Here is a 19,849-nt window from a genome sequence, read left to right on the forward strand (position 1 = left end):
ACTTTTCTGGTTTCATTTTCTATGTCATAATCTTTGATCCATTTAGAATTCACCGTGGTGTACTGTGTGAGGTATGGATCAAGCTTAATTTTTACTTCCAGGTAGTAATCCAGTGGTCCCAATGCTATTTATTGAACAGACTATCTTCTACATAGATTTGAGATGCCGTCCTTGTCGTATACTGAACATCTTGTGAGTATTAGAACCCCTTTCTGGACTTTGTTTTTCTCCATTGCTTTATTTATTCATGAGCCAGTAAAACATTCTTGAGTTAAATGTTAAGGGAATGTAATGAACTAAGTTTGTAATGAGCACATATAATTTAAGGGAGTTTATTCAACTTAGGTTAATTAAACTTTAATCAAGGAATGGTTACAAGAAATTATTTTTATACAAAAAGTCTAGATTTATAAATAGAATGTCAAAATTTGTAAGTTGAACTTACAGGCTTAAGAGAATCTATATTCAAAAAATTTCACCTATGATAAATTCAGTATTATTTAAAAACTTAGGTAACTACAGAGTCTCCCTATGCTTCCTCCACGAAGGTAGCCACTGCCATGTCCCCTTCCCTGGCTTGCTTGCACAGATGGTACCATGGTGGCCTTTAGCAAGTACCTGATGGTGCAAAACTCTTTGCTGATGGGGGTCTTGATCCTGCCGCACTGCCTGCCTCACCGCGGCCTGCAGGAATTAACTGTAAGAGTCACCGGATGCCCAAGTCAAACTTGATATCCTGACTCTACGATACCTAACATCCAAATTTTACCACTTAATTAAGTAATCTGTATGCTTACTTATTTTCCGTTCAGCTTAAAATAAAAAAACAGATATTCTATTAAAAAAACTGAAGTATTTTTAAAAAATAAAATCTTGTGTTAATTCAAAAGAAAACAATATTTGACTGCTCTGTGATTTAAGAAATAATCTACCAATTGGGGCAATGTTTATTTCGTACAAGAGGAAACCACTTCCAGAGAATGGAGAATTCATGGAGACTTCAATGATTTTTGTTTAATGAATACAAGTTTCCACGGTGATGAAGTACTTAATGGTTTACTCAGCACTAAAAAGTTAACTCCTAAAGATTTAGCCCTCCATCCACCTGTAGCCATGAAACAAAACAAAACAAACTCATTGCCTCAAGTTGATTCTGACTCATAGCCACCCTGGAGGGTAGAGCAGAACTGCCCCATACAGCTTCCAAGGGGCGCCTGGTAGATCTGAACTGCCGACCTCTTGGTTAGCAGATGTAGCTATTAACCACTACACCACCAGGTTTTCCCTGTAGCCAGTAGAACCCATTGCCATTGAGTGGATTCCGACTCATAGCGACCCTATATTAAAAAAATTAGACCTCTCCAAATTTAAAGAGGTCCCAAGTCTTTTTCATTGAATCACAAGGTAACAGTTTTATTACCGTTCTCTGCAAGCAGGAAAACAAACAAGTGTAGCCATGCTGCAAAGTTGATTAACAACTTTTGGTGGAGAAAAATAAAAAACAGGCCAGGGAAGCCTTAGGCAAGATCAATTTTGGGTCAGGAATATTCAGGTTTGTGGGTAAGAAAATCTTGAAATAAAATATCTAATTTAAAAAATTTTTATTTTGTTGTTAATTAAAAAAAAAAAACCCGCTGCCGTCGAGTTAATACACACAGCAAAACATACACCAATTCAACTGTTCCTACATGTCCAACTGGATGACGTTGGTTACGTTCTTCTGTGCCGCCTTTCTCACCCTCCTTTTCTGAGTTGTTCATCCCTCATTCACATAAACTGACTGCTCCCTAAGATTCCAATCTAATCTTTCAAGTTGCTGCTGTCACTTGATCCCATAGAGATAGCTCTTAAGAGAGCATAATGCTAAAGGCAGGCGTATTTTACTAGTTAAGGTAAACTTTTTTTATTACCTGGTTTTAAGAAGAGTTCAGTGAATACGTTTGGTTTAGAGTATCCCAGGGCGATAGTTTCAGGGGGTCATCTAGCCCTGTGGGGCTTCAAAAAGACTGGAGTCCATGAAAATTGGAAATTCCGTTCTGCATCTTTCCCCTTTTGATCAGGATTCATCTACAGACTCTTACCATCCAGTCCTTCTGGTCTCATGGCAAAGGAGGCAATCCTTCATGGAAGCAATTAGCCACACATTCCATATCCTCCTCCTATCCCTGACTCTCTTTCTTCCTCTGTTGCTCCAGGTGAATAGAAACCAATTGCTGTGACTTGGATGGATACTTGCAAGCTTTTAAGTCCCTGGGTACTATGCAACACGTAGGAGGTAGCACAGAAGCACTAAACACACTATTAGGCCCATTAACTGTAAAATACCTATTTTTAATTAAAAAAATTATTCCATACTATATAGAGTCCTTTACATGAACAAAATGATCCTCTTGTATATTAAAAAAATTTTACACAGACAAGATTAAAGTTAGAAACATAAAACATCAAACATCAAACTATAATTTTATAGAAACAAAATATAGAATATTAGTAGAAAGTACATGATAATGGAAATATAGGAGAATATTTTAATAATCCTGGGGTAGCATTTTTTTTTTTTTTTTTTTAGCATAGGCTTTTGTAACCAAAATGCAAAAACCAGAAGCCACAACGGAGAAGACTGGTAGTGTTCACTATGTAAACTCCAGCATGGTGAAACACATCAACAAAGGTAAATGATAGGAAACATGTAGCTGTGAGTAAAAGGAAAACGAATGCAAATAGCCAAAACAAAACAAACATGGAGAGATGGTCAGCTTCACTAATGATAAGGAAAAGGTAATTCAAATTAATGGAATGTCATTTTTCCTTCCCATCAGATAGGTAAAAATTTTGATAGTTCTTTGATTGGGAAAAAGTTCAATAATGTCCAGTTGTGATGAAGTTGTAGGGAGATGGGCTCTTTGTACACAGTGTATGGGTCGTAAATCCGTACAGCTTTTTGGGAAGCAATTTGGCAGTAGTTTTTCCATTTCTGGGAATCTATTCTGAGAAATACCTGTACTTGCAATGATACATGCGTATCTTTACAGCATTGTTTGTAATAGCTAATAATTACGAATAGACTGTTAATCAACAGAGACATAACTAAATACGTGTTATGCTATTCATTTATTAGAATCAGGAAAATCTATACGTAGTGACATACAAAGATGGAAAGCAGACTATGTAATTAAATGAGAAAAAAAGGTGGCGGAACAATGTGTATAAAATTCCACTTACGTACCAAGGCCAATGTGTGCTTTCTGATGGAGGGGACAGTGGGATGGTAGGGTCAGGGAGCAGTGTGGGTTTATGCTCCCATAGGGTAACTCTTCCCTCTGTGGGTCTCTTTTTAGGGTGAGAAGTGGCCTCATCAGTGGATGAATTCAGGGGCTTCCTGGCTCCAGTCAGTCTGCATTTGGGGTGCCAGATATTTACAGGAGCTGTCTGGGAAGATCAGCTGCCCAGCACCTGGGGTCTTGGGGCCTGTGGGAGAAACTGGGAGCTGTGGGTGCGGAGCGCTTTGGAAGCAGGCAGCTCTCAGCAGACACCGTCGCTAATCACGGCGATGGGTACGTAGGTAGGGCGTTTAGCCTGGCAAACGCTGGGGCGGCCAGTTGGGGGGAAGCTCTTAATCCCACCCTGAGGGCGCACGGGCCGTGGGGTCCCGGCCCCACTCCGGGGGAGACGGCTCTCCTTGCGGCGTACCCCGTTCTCTCCTAAAGCTGTTGGAGAGGCCAGGCCCGGCGGCCCAGGCGGCAGGCCCAGGCCCAGGCCCGAGCTCCGCCCCCCGCCTCGGCGGCCTTCCGGACGGCGCGCGGGCGGCGCGGCGGGGCCGGTCTCACCCGGAATGAAAACGAACGGCCGGGCCGCATCCGGGCACTCGGCGGGCGGCGGGCGCGGCGGTGGCGCAGGTGAGGGCGGCGGGCAGGCGGGCTCCCGGCCCCGCGTCCCCGAGCCTCGCCGGCTGTGGCGGCGGCGGCGGGCCGGCCGGGTCTGGGCGGGATGGGGCGGCGGCGGGGGCATTAAAACAAATTCAGTTGTGTTGCCTTTTGGAGAAAGAGAAATGAGTGTATTTGCGCGGCGTGTGTGCGTGTCGCGGGCGAAGGACGTGGCGGTCCGCTTCGTGAGGCTCGCAGCCTGGAAACCCTGCGGGGCAGCTCGGCTCTGGCCCTCGGGGACCTAGGACTCGGAGCCGACTCCGCCGCGACGGGTTTGGGGTTTTTTGGTTTTATGGAACGAGACAAGCAGAAAGCTTGAATCGTAGCGGTATTATTCCAGATATGACTTTTGGGATTTATTTGCAATCAAAGCCAGAGATTCTTGGCTGTTTAATGAATAAATAGTGAATTTTTTCAAACCTTGACCATCTGAGTCTGTATTTCTCCTTCCTTTTCTGTTCTTTTCCAGTACAATTATCTTTCAGGACTCCTCTTAAAAGGTAAGAAGAAAATTGGATACAATTGAAAAGCTTTGGATAAAGGTAGCCTCGATCAGTTCCTAGGAAAGTGGAAGAAACTTTCAAAGGAGTGGTTTAAACGTTTCACTTTCACTTCGGGGCAGTTAATGTGTCAGCTTTTTTGGTTGAATTTTGTACGCAGGCCTGAAACCGGCTTTCTCGGTTATCCACTTAACGTGGAAAACCGACCTATTAAATTGTGTTCCTTTTTCGTTTATTTACAATTTATGTCGTGGCTCTCTCTGTTATCTGTAACTGAGGTTTTGTAAGTTTCAGAGAGTGGAGTAATTTTTTTACAAAGGTCTCGCGCAGCGTAGACCCTGAGTTGTTGCTTTGCGCCGCGTGTGTGGACCAGCTGGGTTTGTGAAGCCCGTTTGCCCTCTGGCCAGGTGGTGGCCTGGATGGGGTCTGGGAGGGCTGTGCGTTCACCTTCACATGGCCTGGCTCCACGGAGAAGCCCATGAGGTTATTCCCCTCACTGGGGTTGCTGTGATATTTTATTCAGAATCTGAAGATTTAGGGGTCAGGAGTATAACTGTGTAGTGGTCGAGGGGTTTGCACTTGACAAGGCGAGGTGCCTAAGTACTGCTGGGCTTTTCTGTGCGAAAAGGTGTGTTAGTGCTTGAAAACCTGGGGTTCTTTCATGGGTCATACAGGATGCACACACCTTCCTTGGCTGTGTTTATTCCTTCTTCCCTTTGCGCCTGCCTATCCTGATGACCGTATTTCTCACCCCCAAACTGACATAAAATAGGTTTTGATTTTCTTAAAAAAAAATTTGTTTATTACATACGTTTAAGTTACTAGACCTGATTTAAAAATCAGGTGAATTGGGTTTTGAGGGTGTGGAATATAGTGACCTTCAATGGAAAAAAGAAAGTTACTTATAATTAAAGAAAAAAATCATTTTATTGTAATAACATAGATGACAAAAAGTTTCCCATTTTAACCATTCTTAAATGTCCATTTCGGTGACATTCATTACATTCACCATGTTGTGCAGCCATCATCAATGTATTTCCGAAATTTTTCATCGCCACAAACTGAAACTCAGTGCCCCTTAGGCAATAACCCCATTCTCTCTTCCTCTCAGCCAGGAGCTAGTAACTTTTCACTTTTCTTACTGCTTGTCTGATCTTGAAACCCGTTGCGTCAAGTCGATTGCAACTCATAGTGAATCTATAGGACAGGGTAGAACTGCCCCATGGGGTTTCCAAGGAGCAGCTGGTGGATTTGAACTGGCAACCTTTTGATCAGTAGCTGTATCTCTTAACCACTGTGCCACGGGACACGCTTGTCAGATGTCTCCTCATTAGCAGCCTCACCCACACCACTGAATGGCTGCTTTAGAGTGAGATGAATGGACACTTCCACTGTGGGCTGTGGCTTTTCAGGAGAGTGGCATTACCAACAGAGAACAGAAAAGCAGCAGGCGGTTGCCTTTCAAAATGCAGAGTCCAGTATCGTAGGCAGAGGTTCCAGAGCTGGTTATGACTCTGCCTAATGCTGTGACCTTGGCCAAGTCATTTTCCAAACCTAGGACCTCAGTTTTCTTGGCTGTAAAATGATGACCCAAAAAGTGTTGTAACTGAATAGCTTATGTGTTTAGTGTGCTGTTACCACAAAATATTATGAAAAATTTTGCTAGTGTTATAAAACTTTTTTAATTAAAAAATTCAGTATAGAGAATATTTACTGTTGGTAGTTCACGGTTCAAGATAGCTTTTCTTTAACTACCAGAGTGGTTGACCTATTGTTTTGTATTAAATTATAAAAGAATGTACAAGCTCTGTGTTGATTTGCTTATAAAAGTTCATTGTCACAAGTCATCGTATGATATAATGCTTAATAGTTAAGTTTCATTTTTCTCCTAGGAGAATAATATATTAAGAAATAGAAAAGTGTAGTAAACCTTGCTGCATATTAGTAATTTTGAAATAGTACATCTGTGTGTGTGTTTGTATTTTTTATAATTTTTATTGTGCTTTAAGTGAAAGTTTACAAATCAAGTCAGTCTCTCACATAAAAACGTATATACACCTTGCTACACCCTCGCAATTACTCTCCCCCTAATGAGACAGCCCGCTCTCTCCCTCCACTCTCTTTTCATGTCCATTTCTCTAGCTTCTAACCGCCTCCACCCTCTCATCTCCCCTCCAGGCAGGAGATGCCAACATAGTCTCAAGTGCCCACCTGATCCAAGAAGCTCACTCCTCACCAGCATCCCTCTCCAACCCATTGTCCAGTCCAATCCATGTCTGAAGAGTTGGCTTCGGGAATGGTTCCTGTCCTGGGCCAACAGAAGGTCTGGGGGCCATGACCACCGGGGTCCTTCTTGTCTCAGTCAGAGCATTAAGTCTGGTCTTTTTATGAGAATTTGGGGTCTGCATCCCACTGCTCTCCTGCTCCCTCAGGGGTTCTCTGTTGTGTTCTCTGTCAGGGCAGTCATCGGTTGTAGCTGGGCACCATCTAGTTCTTCTGGTCTCAGGCTGATGTAGTCTTTGGTTCATGTGGCCCTTTTTGTCTCTTGGGCTCGTAATTACCTTGCGTCCTTGGTGTTCTTCATTCTCCTTTGATCCAGGTGGGTTGAGACCAATTGATGCATCTTAGATGGCTGCTTGCTAGTGTTTAAGACTGCAGACGCCACTCTTTAAAGTGGGATGCAGAATGTTCTCTTAATAGATTTTATTATGCCAGTTGACTTAGATGTCCCCTGAATTCATGGTCCCCAAACCCCTGCCCCTGCTATACTGGCCTTCGAAGCATTCAGTTTATTCAGGAAATTTTTTGCTTTTGGTTTAGTCCAGTTGTGCTGACCTCCCCTGTATTGTGTGTTGTCTTTCCCTTCACCTAAAGTAGTTCTTATCTACCACATGTTTATATTTTTAAAGAGAAGTTTGGGGCTGGTTAAAACCTTAGTAATTTAGATTAAAGGAGGCCCTGGTGGTGCAGCAGCAAAGCGCTTGGCTGTTAACTGAAGAACTGAAAGTTCAAATCCGGCAGCTGCTCCAGGGGAGAAAGATGTGGCGGTCTGCTTCCATAAAGACTACAGCCTTGGAGACCCTATAGGGCAGTTGTATTCTGTTCTGCAGGGCCACTGTGAGTCAGAATTGACTCAATGGTACTGGGTAATTGAGTTTAAACTGCAGAGGGAGGAATGGGAAGGACGTCTGCTTGTCTTACAAAACACCTCAACATATTAGGTCGGTTATAAAACAGTTTGAAATGTGCTGTGGAATTTTATTGTTATATTGTTTTGCTTTCAAGGATGGCACAAAAGAAATATCTTCAAGCAAAATTAACCCAGTTTTTAAGGGAAGACCGAATCCAACTTTGGAAACCTCCGTATACAAATGAAAATAAAGAAGTTGGCTTGGCATTGAAGGTATTTTTCTTCTAAGACATAAATAACTACCAGTGGTATAAATCTCCTTGGTAAATCAGGTTCTGAAATCTCCGGAAATTGTCAGGCACAGCCATATAAACTTTTGGCATAACCAGAAGCATCAGTGACAAGCAAGTACCTACTTTGACTAGGAGTTTACAAGCTTATTTTTGTTTAATAAGATTTTGTTTAGATGACATTGTCATCTAATTTCTCAGGTGTGTTAATCTAGAAACTAATTTTGCCTGGACAGCTCAGCCGTTCCAGTGGAAGTTATTGGTTATGTTTTTAGGGTAATAGTATCTTGGTTGATTCTCAATTCTCCTTGCCGTCTTGGTCTGTAAAACGATTCTCCCCCCCTCACTTTTTTACACTATGGCTGTCAGTGTTCATTTTCCCAAAACATATTTTTCTAGAAGTTAGGCCTCAAATTTTCGATGGCGTCATCAGAGATGGCTTTATTTTACATGAGTGAAATTTCTAGAAGCTGACATTTGCCTGCTTTTCAAAGCAGGGAAGCAGTAATCATTTTTGATAGAACCCTGTTATATGAGAAAATCCTATCATGTACTCATCTGCTTTTTCAGTTGGAGAATCCTGAATATGAGGAGGGGGTTATCGTGAGGGCAGCAGAGTGGCCTGCACTGTGACACAGTGATGCACTCAGAAGATGACTTAGAGTTGTCTCTTCTGTCCCTGATAGGTCTCACTTTTAATTTTTGCAACCCACCGGTGACCTTGCTTCTGAATTTGCTTGTTATAATCTTGACTCAGAAACTAAGAAATTTAGATTTTCCAGAGAATTACAGGAAGTTAAAAAAAGTCTTAGGTGTTTTCTGGTGCTAAAAATAATATATACTCTTGGGTTTAAAAATGTATGTATATAATTAAAAATTTAAATAATACATTTAAAAAATAATTAAACATATCATCATTAGTGGTATATTGTTTCATGGTTTTCCTATGTGAATATTAAAATATATGTGTATTACAAAGGGGTTTATGTTATTTTTAAAATACAATACTCTCCTCCTGTTATGTAGCTTTATAGATATCACGAACATCCCTCCCTATCATAAGTCTTTGCTGCATAGTATCCTTATTAGAAATCTGGACAAAACCTGGGACTTGAGTGTCTTTCAGCTGTTACTGTTTTATGGAGTGTGATGCCTCTATGAGCCTTTAAACCCCAAATGCAAAGCTTCTTTGGGAGGGAACATAATGACTTCACTTTAAGTAATAACTGGTTCAGGTTCATTTTTGAGGCCCCTTAAATCTTCCAAATTCTTTTTCCCAAACCTAAAGTTCTCCCTGGCAAATGATTTCACAACCAGTACAAGTGACTCAGAATTTTAAGAGTGGTATTTAAATCTAACCGGACTTGTTCTCACTTTAGTTAGAACGTTTTCTCCATTTCTTCCCTTATTTTCCTTCAGTGGAGGTGAACAGTTAACTGTTTCTTTTTTTTTAAAAAAAAAATAATATTTTATTGTGTTTTCGGTGAAGGTTTACCCAGCAGTTTCGGTTTCCATTCAACAATTTCTATACACACTGTTCAGTGACTTTGATGACGTTCGTCACAACGTGTGAACATTCTCAGTATTTCTGTTCTCCTGGTTTCCCTGCTCCCTCACATTCTCATCTTTGTTTTAAAGTACTTGTTGATTGTTTGGAGTTCACTATTTCTTAAAAAAATTTTTTTTTTATATGTATATATTTGTAGTCATCTTTTTTTTTTTTTAAGTCTTAGCCTGCTCTTCTTTTCCCCGGAATAATCCCAGTATTATTTTCACTTTTCCTGTTGGGCCTGTTTTTTTTTAGCTTTTATTTGTTTTCATTTTTCCCTGGATCATCTCTAAATTCTCCACACCTTGCATGAGGTCAACCTAAAGACTGGGTTTCACTACAACAGGGGTGACTGCCCCTCAGCAGAGTTTATTGCCTTCGAGTTCTGCATGTGCTGGTCTGTGTTTGGCTTTTCTTTTTTTGAGTTGGTTCTCTACCGATCTGCATTTTCTGGTTTTTTTGATAGGACCTTGCTAAGAAATACTCTGACAAACTAGAATGTTGTGAAAATGAGGTAGAAAAAATAATAGAAGAAATACGGCAGAAAGCAATTGAACGTGGAACAGGAAATGAAAATTACAAAACAACAGGAATTGCTACAATCGAGGTATTTTTACCTCCAAGACTAAGAAAAGTAAGTAATTTCTCCAAATTTACGTATGTACGTCATTTAATGAAGTGATCGAATAAATCGTCATTTTTTAAAAAACTGCCATCCAAATTTATAATTCTTTTAAGTTATTTTACATGTTGAACATTGATTGACTTAAAAGTTACTTTTAGGAACTCTTAAACTAGGACGCTTACAAGGTAGATTTCTTCCTCTTGAGACCTCCACAGTTTCGTGAAGCTATATTCACGTTCTCATCTTTTCTATAGTTCAAGGAAAAGCTTAGAAATAATGGGGAGTAAGGTCCTTCAGTGTTCTAAAGCTCTCGTGGTATAACACATCACAAAGGCATTCATCCTTTTTTCTATTCGGATGGAGGTCACAGGGGTAAGCTTAGTGCTCCAGCAGGGTTGAGGTACTGGGCGGGGCCCCTTTACGGCAGCGCCAGGTCTTCAGTAGTTCATGTCCAGAAATGTTACTGAGTCTGGGCACCAGAGTGGCTGGCATTTCAGGACCGATCACTGCTAATTATTCTTAAAAGAAATAAAAGTCTGTATGTCTCAGGGTCACCGCAGGAGTAGCATTTCTGCTGCAAGAGAAAGGAAAACTGTGTCCACACAAAAAACTGAAACAGAGATGTTCATAGCAGCATTAGTCACAACAGCCAAAAAGTGGAAACAACCCAAATGTCCCATCAGCTGATGAGTGGATAAATAAAACGTTAGATGTCTATATAGTGGAAAACTGGTAAGCAGTGAAAAAGAATGAAGCTCGGATTCGTGCTGTAACATTATGTTAAGTGAAAAAAGCCGGTCACAAAAGACCACATATTTATGATTTTGTATGAAAATATTCTGAAATTGGATTATGGTGATAGTTGTATAACCGTGAATGTTTAGAAACTGTTGAATCACACACTTCAAACAGGTGAACTTATGGTATGTAAATTAATGTCTCAATAAGCAGTTAAAAAATTCTAGGGGAAATAAAGAGCTTTATGAGAAAAAGAAAAGAATGTATCTCAGCCTGCCACTTTATGAATTTAAAGGTGATAAACTTAGAACTCTCCTTCGCTAGTGTCAAGTATTCGGGAAACCAAACTACCAATCAGAAGGCTGAGTAGATTTGGTTAGCCTCATAGGTGTTGCTAGTGATTCTAGGTTTTCATTTTAAGCCTGGCCAGTGGAGAATGAAGAGGTCCCAAAAACATGGCTCCTTGCTCCCTCTTGTCATAACCTCACTGTACGGTGAGGTGAAGTGTCTTCTGCTCATCGAGGTGGCCTTGTTGTTGGAGGTGGCAGGCCAAGTCCTATATAGCTTAGGCCAGGTCCGTTGGTTGAGCTTGAATAAAGATGGCCATGGGACAGAATGTAACTTCCCACCAGAGACCGAATGCCCACTGGGTATTGTGTGGTTTTTCTGACGTTGCCACGTTGGTGCTCCCCTGAGGATGCTCTGGTCACCAGTTCAGGACAGCAAAGGAGTGACGTTCAGGAGGCTTCCTCCTCTAGGCACACATGGTTATGTTCCTTGACCTAAGTACTTACTCCTTTGGTATTAATCTTTCTGATTTCGTGGACACAGGCTCTGATAGCTAAAAGAAAGTCTGAAATCAGGTACATTTTATTTTGTCTTTTAAATAGGACAGGAAGAGCTTGCTGGAGACCCGATTGCACGTCACTGGCAGGGAACTGAGGTCCAAGTAAGTGCCAAGTGCTCTGGGCCGCAGGTCTTGACTATTTTCATGTTTACTCACCTGGTCCTCATGGCCACCCTAACAGAGAGGTCGGGAAGGTATTGTTATTTCCATCTGTTGGGAGGGAAAATGAGCGTTTGAGGTTCAGTTACTTAGTTAAGGAGCAGAGTGGCTGGGAACTCAAGACTTAGAAGATTCTTCTTTATTTCCTGATGTAACTTTAAATCTGGTCAGAACTCAGGGCCCACCCCGTAATAGATACTTGATCTTATTTAAATACTTGAGTGGGTGATTTAAAAAGGAGACAGCCTGGTATTGAATCGTAGTTGTTAATGCAGAGTGTTCTAGCTGATTTCAAACAGTTGGCCCATTTATAAAAAGAAAAAATAACAGCCCACTGTAGAGATCCTAACTTTGAAATCTGGTCACTTACTTCACCTACTTGTATATTTTTAAATGGTGAGTGTTTTGTCCACCTCCAAGGCTCACCAGTCAGTGTTTTCAGCTTAAGAAGCAGGCTCTAAGGAGCCTATAGAAGATACAGGGGATGGATTTATCCTTACATCACCCAGGGCCCTTCTGCTCACGTGGTCTCCACTTCATGAGGAAACACGTAGTAAGCAGATAGTTTAGAAATGTCATGGTCTCTTAACACTGCTTTTTTCTTTTTATCTGTACTTTAGATGAAGGTTTACAGGACAAACTAGTTTCTTATTAAACAATTAATACACATATTGTTTTGTGATATTAGTTGCCCTCTTACACTGTTTTGAGTAATCATCTACTAAGCTGGCTTCGTCATGAAGTTGTAAACTTGGGCGTTTCTGAATAAAATGTATAGAATAGTTATCATGATTAAAATCTGTTTAATGGATGATAAATACCAAGTTTGTTTCCCCATAGTTTTCACTGGTTTTATTTTACAGAATAGCTGAAACCTTTGGATTTCAAGAAAATTACATCAAAATTGTCATAAATAAGAAACAGCTTCAACTAGGTATGTCATGGCAAAGTATGCAGAATTTTTAAATCAAGTGAATGTAGAAATAATGACTTTGCATTCTTTTTTTTCATTGTTCCTCTATTCCAAAATTTCTAGTGACCTCGTTATGTGTATAATCCAAAACCAATTTTTTTAGAAGTTTACTAAAATAAAAATGTGAAGCAGATGTCTTGGTCATCCTAGTGTTTCTATAACAGAAATGCCACAAGTGGATGGCTTTGTCAAGCAGAAGTTTATTCTTTCACAGTCTAGTAGGCTAAAAGTCCAAATTCAGGGCATCAGCTCCAGGGGAAGGCTTTCCGTGTGAGCTCTGGAGGAAGGTCCGTGTCATTAATCTTCCCCTGCACTAGGAGCTTCTCCGGACAGGAACCTTGGGTCCAAAGAATGCGCTCCGTTCTTGGCGCAGCTTTCTTGGTGGTATGAGGTCCCCCTGTCTCTCTGTTTCTCTCTTTTTTTTTAATTTTTATTGTGCTTTAAGTGAAAGTTTACAAATCAGGTCAGTCTTTCATACAAAAATGTATATACACCTTGGTATACACTCCTAATTGCTCTCCCTCTAATGGGATAGCACTGTTCATCCCTCCACACTCTCTCCTCGTGTCCATTCCAGTAGCTTCTGGCCCCCTCTGCCCTCTCATCTCCCCTCCATTGGTTCTTTTTTATATCTCAAAAGAGATTGGCTTAAGACGGTATCTGATCTCGTAGAGTAGATCTCATCAGCATAACTGTGGCTAGTCCATCTCATTACATCATAGTGATAGGATTTACAACACGTAGGGAAATCACATCAGTTGACAAAATGGCAGACAATCATACAATACTGGGAATTATGACCTAGCCAAGTGGACAGATATTTTTCGGGGACACCGTTGAATCCATGACAGCAGAAAACAATTTTTCTGTTCTATGTCCTGGTGTAGTCTCGTTGGGGAGAAAGATGCTGAGGTCTGATTAAGTGTTATAAACTCCAAGCCTGGGGTCTGCTGAGAGTAAAATTGGTTTCAGGGAGATTCTCCCAAGGGAGAAGAGTTAAAGTGAATGTGGAGAGCAGGAATGGCCATAGTGGTGAGTGTTTCAGGCTGAGTGCCTCATCACAGCACCCTAATAGGAACTCCAGGAAGTGAAAAAAGTCCAGTGTGCTGTGTGAGAAAGGGAGAGGGGCGTAGCTCTAAGAACAGAGAGCCAGGCAGAGGCCACCTCGTGGAGGACTGGAGCGTTGGTTCTCCGGCAGGGGCAATTTGCCCCCCAGGGGACATTTGGTGGTGTTTGGAGACATTTTTGGTTGTCACAGCTGAAGCGGGGGTACTGCTGCATCAAATGGGTGGAGGCCAGGGATGCCCCTAAGCATCTTACAACAGAGAGTTACAATTCCTGCCGAAAATGTCAGTAGTGCTGCTGAGAAACCTAGGTGTATGAAGCTCCTTCAGTACTAGAGTATTTCAAGAGCAATGGAAAGCCATTTATGCTGGGGAGTGACAGACAGTCCTGTTTGTGTTTTAAAGATCACTTTAACTGCATGAGGGGAAGGGGTTTGGAGGGCGTGTGAGTGAGTCTGGGGAGACCAGTTAGTTAGTATGTTAGTTCAGGTAAGCACTAGTCTTAGGGGTTTCCGGTGGCTTCATGTGGCCTGCAGAATCAAGTTCAGATTTCTTAGCTTCACAACCTATCCCTGGCCCTCATTTCCTGCCTTGTCTCTAGCTGTGTCCCCGCAGAGCCTCAACGCGGAGCTGCACTTGACTGCCCACCGTTGTCACACGTTGTCTCTTTCACCTTTGCTGCACCTGAACTGCTTCCCCCATGCTCCCTCTCTTCTTTCCTCTCCATCCCACTGCAGACTCTGGAATGTAAGCCCGGCCGGCTCCCCGGCACCTCCTTTGGGATCGCTTTTCTACCATAGGGCACCTTTCTGAACCGGCCTCGTCCCAGCAGCACTGATTGGATCTAGGCTTGCATTTGTGATGTTGGTTTTATGCACTTAGTCTTTGTTTTGTGTGTCTGTTTCCTACCGTAGCCACTGAATAGCTGAAGAATATAATTATATCCTAAGGACCAGCACAGTGTGAAGGTGGTGCTTAGTAAGGTTTTAGCAGTTGGTTGGGTGGCTGGTTGAACTGGGGAGTTTTGAAAACCCACCGGGTCGTGGTGTCATTGGTTTGTGTAGCTTCTGTAGGTGCGCAGAGCTGAGTTAGTCACGGTCTTTTTTTCCTAGCACACCGCCACCATCCGGTTGTTCAGTGACCGCTCTTGTTTTATTTTTTTCTCCCTTGTTCCTGAGTCCACCCTCATTCCCCTCCCCGCAAATCACCACCCACTTCACTATGTTCGCTGCAGTGAAAACTGTGAGAGCCAGAACTCAGTGGGGCAGCTGTGGTTTTCCAGGGTGCAGTCTTACCACTTTTCTGTCGCTCGTTTTGGTAGACAATATTTGAGTTTTCCCTCTCTGATAGGTTTCTGCCTTACACAGCTTCCAGCTTTTGCAGGTTTTACTGTGCCTTTTTGAATATCTTTGTCTCCGTATAAAATACGTCATGTTGTTTTATGTTTTAATTTATAAAAATTGTGCTCTAGACCTCACTCTCATCTTCAACCCATTATATCCTCTGTCCCTGTTGCTGTGTGTACCCTGTCCCCATGTCCAGCTGCTGCACACACTCAGCACATACTGCCTCTCCATTCTCCTAGTGAGAGACAGCTGGCGGCTGCAGTCCTCCAAAGCAGGGCCACACGGTTGTCCTCAGACACGTGCTCTGTGCGGGGATGCTGGCCCTGTGCAGGCTCCTGGCAGTGTCTCACTGCATCAAACATACCAAAGTGGGTTCTTAGGTCCTTCTAGACCCCCAGGGCTGACCAGGCTCTCCAGATGGCTGTTGTGGTACACACCAGAGCGTGTGAGAATTCCCGTTTCCTGAGGCTGGCAAACACTTGTTTTTATCCAGCTTTCTAAATTTTGTCAGTTTGATGGGAGTGAAGTGGTACCTTGTTCTGGTTGCTTTTTCTTGGTTTTAGTGTGAGCATCTCTTCCCACACTTGGTATCCTTTTCCAAAGGATGCGCTCTGCTCCCGATGCTGCATTCTTGGTGGTATGAGGTCCCTAACTCTCTGCTTGCTTCCCTTTCTTTTATCTCTTGTGAGATAAAAGGTGGTGCAGACCACACCCCAGGGAAACTCTCTTTACATTGGATCAGGGATGTGACCTCAGTAAAGGTGTTACAGTCTCATCCTAACGCTCTTTAACATAAAATTGCAGTCACAAAATGGAGGACAACCACGCAATACTGGGAATCAGGACCCAGCTAAATTGATAAACACCTTTCTTTGGGGGACATAATTCAATCCATGACACCTGCTCCCTTACATTCTTATCTTTGTTTTAAAGTGCTTGTTGACTGTTTGGTCTCATATAGGTGATTTTTTGTAAAGGAGCACAGTACTTGTGGGTGATATTCATTATTTTGTGAGCCTATCTGTTACTTAGCTACAAGGTGACCTCAGGTTAGTTTTGATTCAAGATTTGAAGGCTGTCTCAGGACAATAGTCTCAAGGAGTCCTCCAGTCATAACCAATCCAGGAAGTTTGACTTTTTTGTTTGCTTAAGGAATTTGAGGTTCTGCTTCACATTTTTCTCCCATTGTATTAGGGTCTATCCATTGTGGCCCTGATTAGAATGGTTGGTAGTAGTAGCTGGGTACCATCTAATTCTTCTGTTCTCAAGGTAGATGAGGCCATAGTTTGTATAGACTGTCCAGTAGACTAGTTTCTTCTTTGAGTCTTTGGTTTTCCTTCTTTCCCTTTTGCTCCAGATGACTAGAGATCAATTGTGGGCTCTTAGATGGCCGCTCATAAGCTTTGAAGACCCCAGACACCACTCACCAAACTAGGAGGTAGAACATAACATTATAAACTACATTATGCCAGTTGAAGGAGATGTTCCATGAGTCTTTTGTCCTAATCCTTCAAACCTAGAAAAGCCATATGCACACCTATGTTCATTGCAGGATTATTCATAATAGCAAAAAAAAAAAAAAAAGGAAAGAAACAGCTTAAGTGCCCTTCATCGGGTGAATAAATAAGCAAAATGAAGTGCATACATACAATGGAATACTACGAGACCCTAAAACAGTGATGAGTCTGTGAAACATCACGTGGATGGATCTGGAGGATGTCATGCTAAGTAAAATAAGTCAATCACTTAAGGACAGATATCGTATGATCCCACTTTTGTAAGAAGACAGGAGTAGATAAATAGAGACCAATGTTCACTGATGTTTACCAGGGATGGGTAGGAGGAGAGGGAGAATCTCACCACTCTCTAGATGGTAGACACTCGGTATTTTTGGTGATGGGAAAAGTAGCACAGAATGAGGGTGTAATGAGCACAGCTTGACCAAAGTAAACAATGGCACTAAGAAGTGTGTAAGAGAAAAGGATGTTTGGGCTAAAAATTATGGCATACATAATTTGGTGACACAACAACAATAATCAAGAAATGCATGTATGGTTACATATGTATGTGTATGGGCATGTATTTGTACAGGTAGGTACCCTCCCAAAAACAAACAAATCAAAAAAAGCCAAACGTGTTGCCACTGAGTCGTTTCTGACTCATTGCAACTCTAGGACAGAATAGAGCTGCCCCATAGAGTTTCCAGGGAGCAGCTGGTGAATTTGAACTGCCAACCCTTTGGTTAGCAGCCTGAGCTTTTATCGCCGCAGCACCAAAGTTCTAGGGTAGGTGCAGGTATGTACATATGCATGCATGGATAGGAGTATCTATCTGTACGTGTACATATAGGTATGTGTGTGCACATGTATATACTCAGAGGACACAGTTCACATACTTCTCAGACATAACCAAATAAATACCTTGTGAGATTGGTTTCCTGGGTTTGAAGGCCTAGGACCTTAGTCTCATGGGACAACTTAGTCAACTGGCATAATATAGTTCACAAAATTCATGTTCTGTATCCTCGTGAGGTAAGTAGCGTCTGTCTTGCGTGTAGCCATTTAAGATAACGACTGTTGGTCTCTGCTTATCAAGGGCAAAAGAGAAGGAAGGAAACTAAAGTCTCAGAAAAGAAACTAGTCTGTAGTGTTAATAGCCCATACAAGCCACGGCCTCATCTCTCTAATACCAGAAGAACTAGATTGTGCCCGGCTGCTACCACTGACCATTCTGATCAGGGCCGCAATAGATGGACCTTGACAGAATGGGAGAAAAACACGAACACAACTCAAATTTTTAAAATGTCCACTCTTACTGGACCAGTTGAGACTAGAGAACTCCCCGAGTCTATCGCCCTGAGCTACTCTTTAAACCCTGAACCAAAACTATCCCCTGAGGGGATAATAAATAACATATTGGCACACAAAATAAAGGATATTACCCGTGACTACGGTACTTCATTAAAAAACCATCTATATGAGACCAAAAGGTCAACAATTACTTTAAAGCAAAAATGAGAAGATAAGGGATTGGGGACACTGGAGCGCTGGAGGCGAAACAACCAGAAAGGAAAGAGAACGTTGACACATTGTAAAAAATGTAACCTAATGTGATTGAACGATTTGTATAGGAATTGTCAAATGGAACCTAATTGCTGTGTAAACTTTCACCAAAAACACAGTATTATTTTAAAAAAACCCAGAAGACCAATCCCACGAGGTGTTCGGTTATGTTTAAGAAGTATCCGTAAGTGTACCCCCATGTTCTTCATGGTCTGTGTGAATATCTGTGCATACGGCCACAGAGATGGGTGTATGTATGCACACACCTATGACAGATTTTCTAACCTTAAGTTGTTCTTACATTTTTGGAATAAATGCTATTTTAACCATGCTGTACTTTTTTTTTTTTTTTAAATACACTGTAGTTATGTTTCACGTAGGATTTTCATATCTTTATTCATAAGTGAAACTGACCTGTAATTTTCTTTTCTGTACTTGTTTGGTTTTGTAGTCAAGGTTATGCTAGCTTCATAAAGTGAGTTAGGGAACGTTTTGTCTCTTTGCACTTTCTGGAACAGTTGTACAAGTTCCTTGAAGGTTTGGTAGAACTTGCCTATGAAAGCGTCTGAGCACGGGCCCTCATTTATTTATTGATTTATTTTTATGTGTATGTGTATTAGTTTCCTAGAACTGCTGTAATAAAGTCCCACAAGCTGAGTGGCTTAAAACAACACAAATGTGTTCTCTAATGGTTCTGGAGGCTAGAAGTCTGAAATCAAGGTGTCGGCAGGGCTGTGCTCTCTCTGAAAGCTCTAGGGGGGGAATCCTCCCTTGCCTCTTCTAGCTTCCGGTGACCCCAGGCGTTCCTTGGCTTGTAGCAGCTTAACTCCAATCCCTGCCCCTGTCTTCGCGTGGCCCTCTTTCCTCTGTCTCTCTGTGTATCTTTTCTCCTCCTTTCCTAAGCACCAGTCCTTGGATCAGGGCCCGCCCTACTCCAGTGTGACCTCATACACTTAACTAATTACATCTGCAAAGACCCTGGTTCCAAACCAGGTCACGTTCACAGGTCCCGGTGGTTAGGACTTGAACATTCTTTTTTGGGGGCCATAAATTAATCTATACCAGTGTGAATGGGGGAGAGTTCTTCCATTGCTACTTTAATTTTTATAATAGTTATTGTCCTATTAAAATACCGATTTCTTCTTATGCCAATTTTTGCATTTAATGTTTTTAAATTTGTATGCTTGTAATTCATAATGGGATTTTATTTTAAAATCTATTTGTACGTCTTTGTATTCGCTTTTTCATTTTGTATGTTAATTTTTTTTTATGTTTATTTGCATCTTTTATTTAATTTCTGTTAGGTTTATATGTTTGGTTAATCTTTTCAGAGCTTTTGGTTTTGTTAATATTCTCATTTTCTCTCTCATTCTGTTTCATTGATTTCTGGTCCTTTATGTACATTTTATGTATGAGGTAGTAGAAGCTAGAAGATAAGCGGTTTACTCAGGGCCACAGAGTTAAAAAGGCATGGGGCCGCCGTCTTCGCTTTTAACACTACTGTAAGTTGCCTCTCACAGTGCTCTCCGGCATTACAGCTGCTTGTCCGTGGCTGTGGGTTGGGTTTATTATTTCTCCCACCAGAGGGCAGGGAAATTCGTGTATTATACTTGCTCGTATTCCTTTATATTGCCTGGCCCAGT

General features: G+C 41.7%; 1 protein-coding gene across 3 annotated transcripts in view; it reads left to right on the forward strand.

Annotated features, from left to right (window-relative positions):
- The first annotated feature begins 3,794 nt into the window (after positions 1-3,794).
- Positions 3,795-19,849, forward strand: part of NUB1 (negative regulator of ubiquitin like proteins 1) — a 37,065-nt gene continuing 21,010 nt past the window's right edge. For 2 of the 3 annotated variants that reach the window (XM_064275056.1, XM_064275057.1), the window contains exons 1-5: positions 6,602-6,746; positions 7,709-7,826; positions 9,859-10,026; positions 11,646-11,704; positions 12,625-12,695. In XM_064275056.1, the coding sequence (XP_064131126.1) occupies positions 7,710-7,826; positions 9,859-10,026; positions 11,646-11,704; positions 12,625-12,695 (415 nt within the window). In that variant the 5' untranslated portion in view covers positions 6,602-6,746; position 7,709. Of the gene's footprint in view, positions 3,897-6,601; positions 6,747-7,708; positions 7,827-9,858; positions 10,027-11,645; positions 11,705-12,624; positions 12,696-19,849 lie in introns of those variants that run through there. The other variant, XM_064275058.1, reaches the window with a different exon arrangement.

The sequence above is a fragment of the Loxodonta africana genome, chromosome 22, assembly GCF_030014295.1.
Source record: "Loxodonta africana isolate mLoxAfr1 chromosome 22, mLoxAfr1.hap2, whole genome shotgun sequence".
NCBI classification, from domain to species: Eukaryota; Metazoa; Chordata; class Mammalia; order Proboscidea; family Elephantidae; genus Loxodonta; species Loxodonta africana.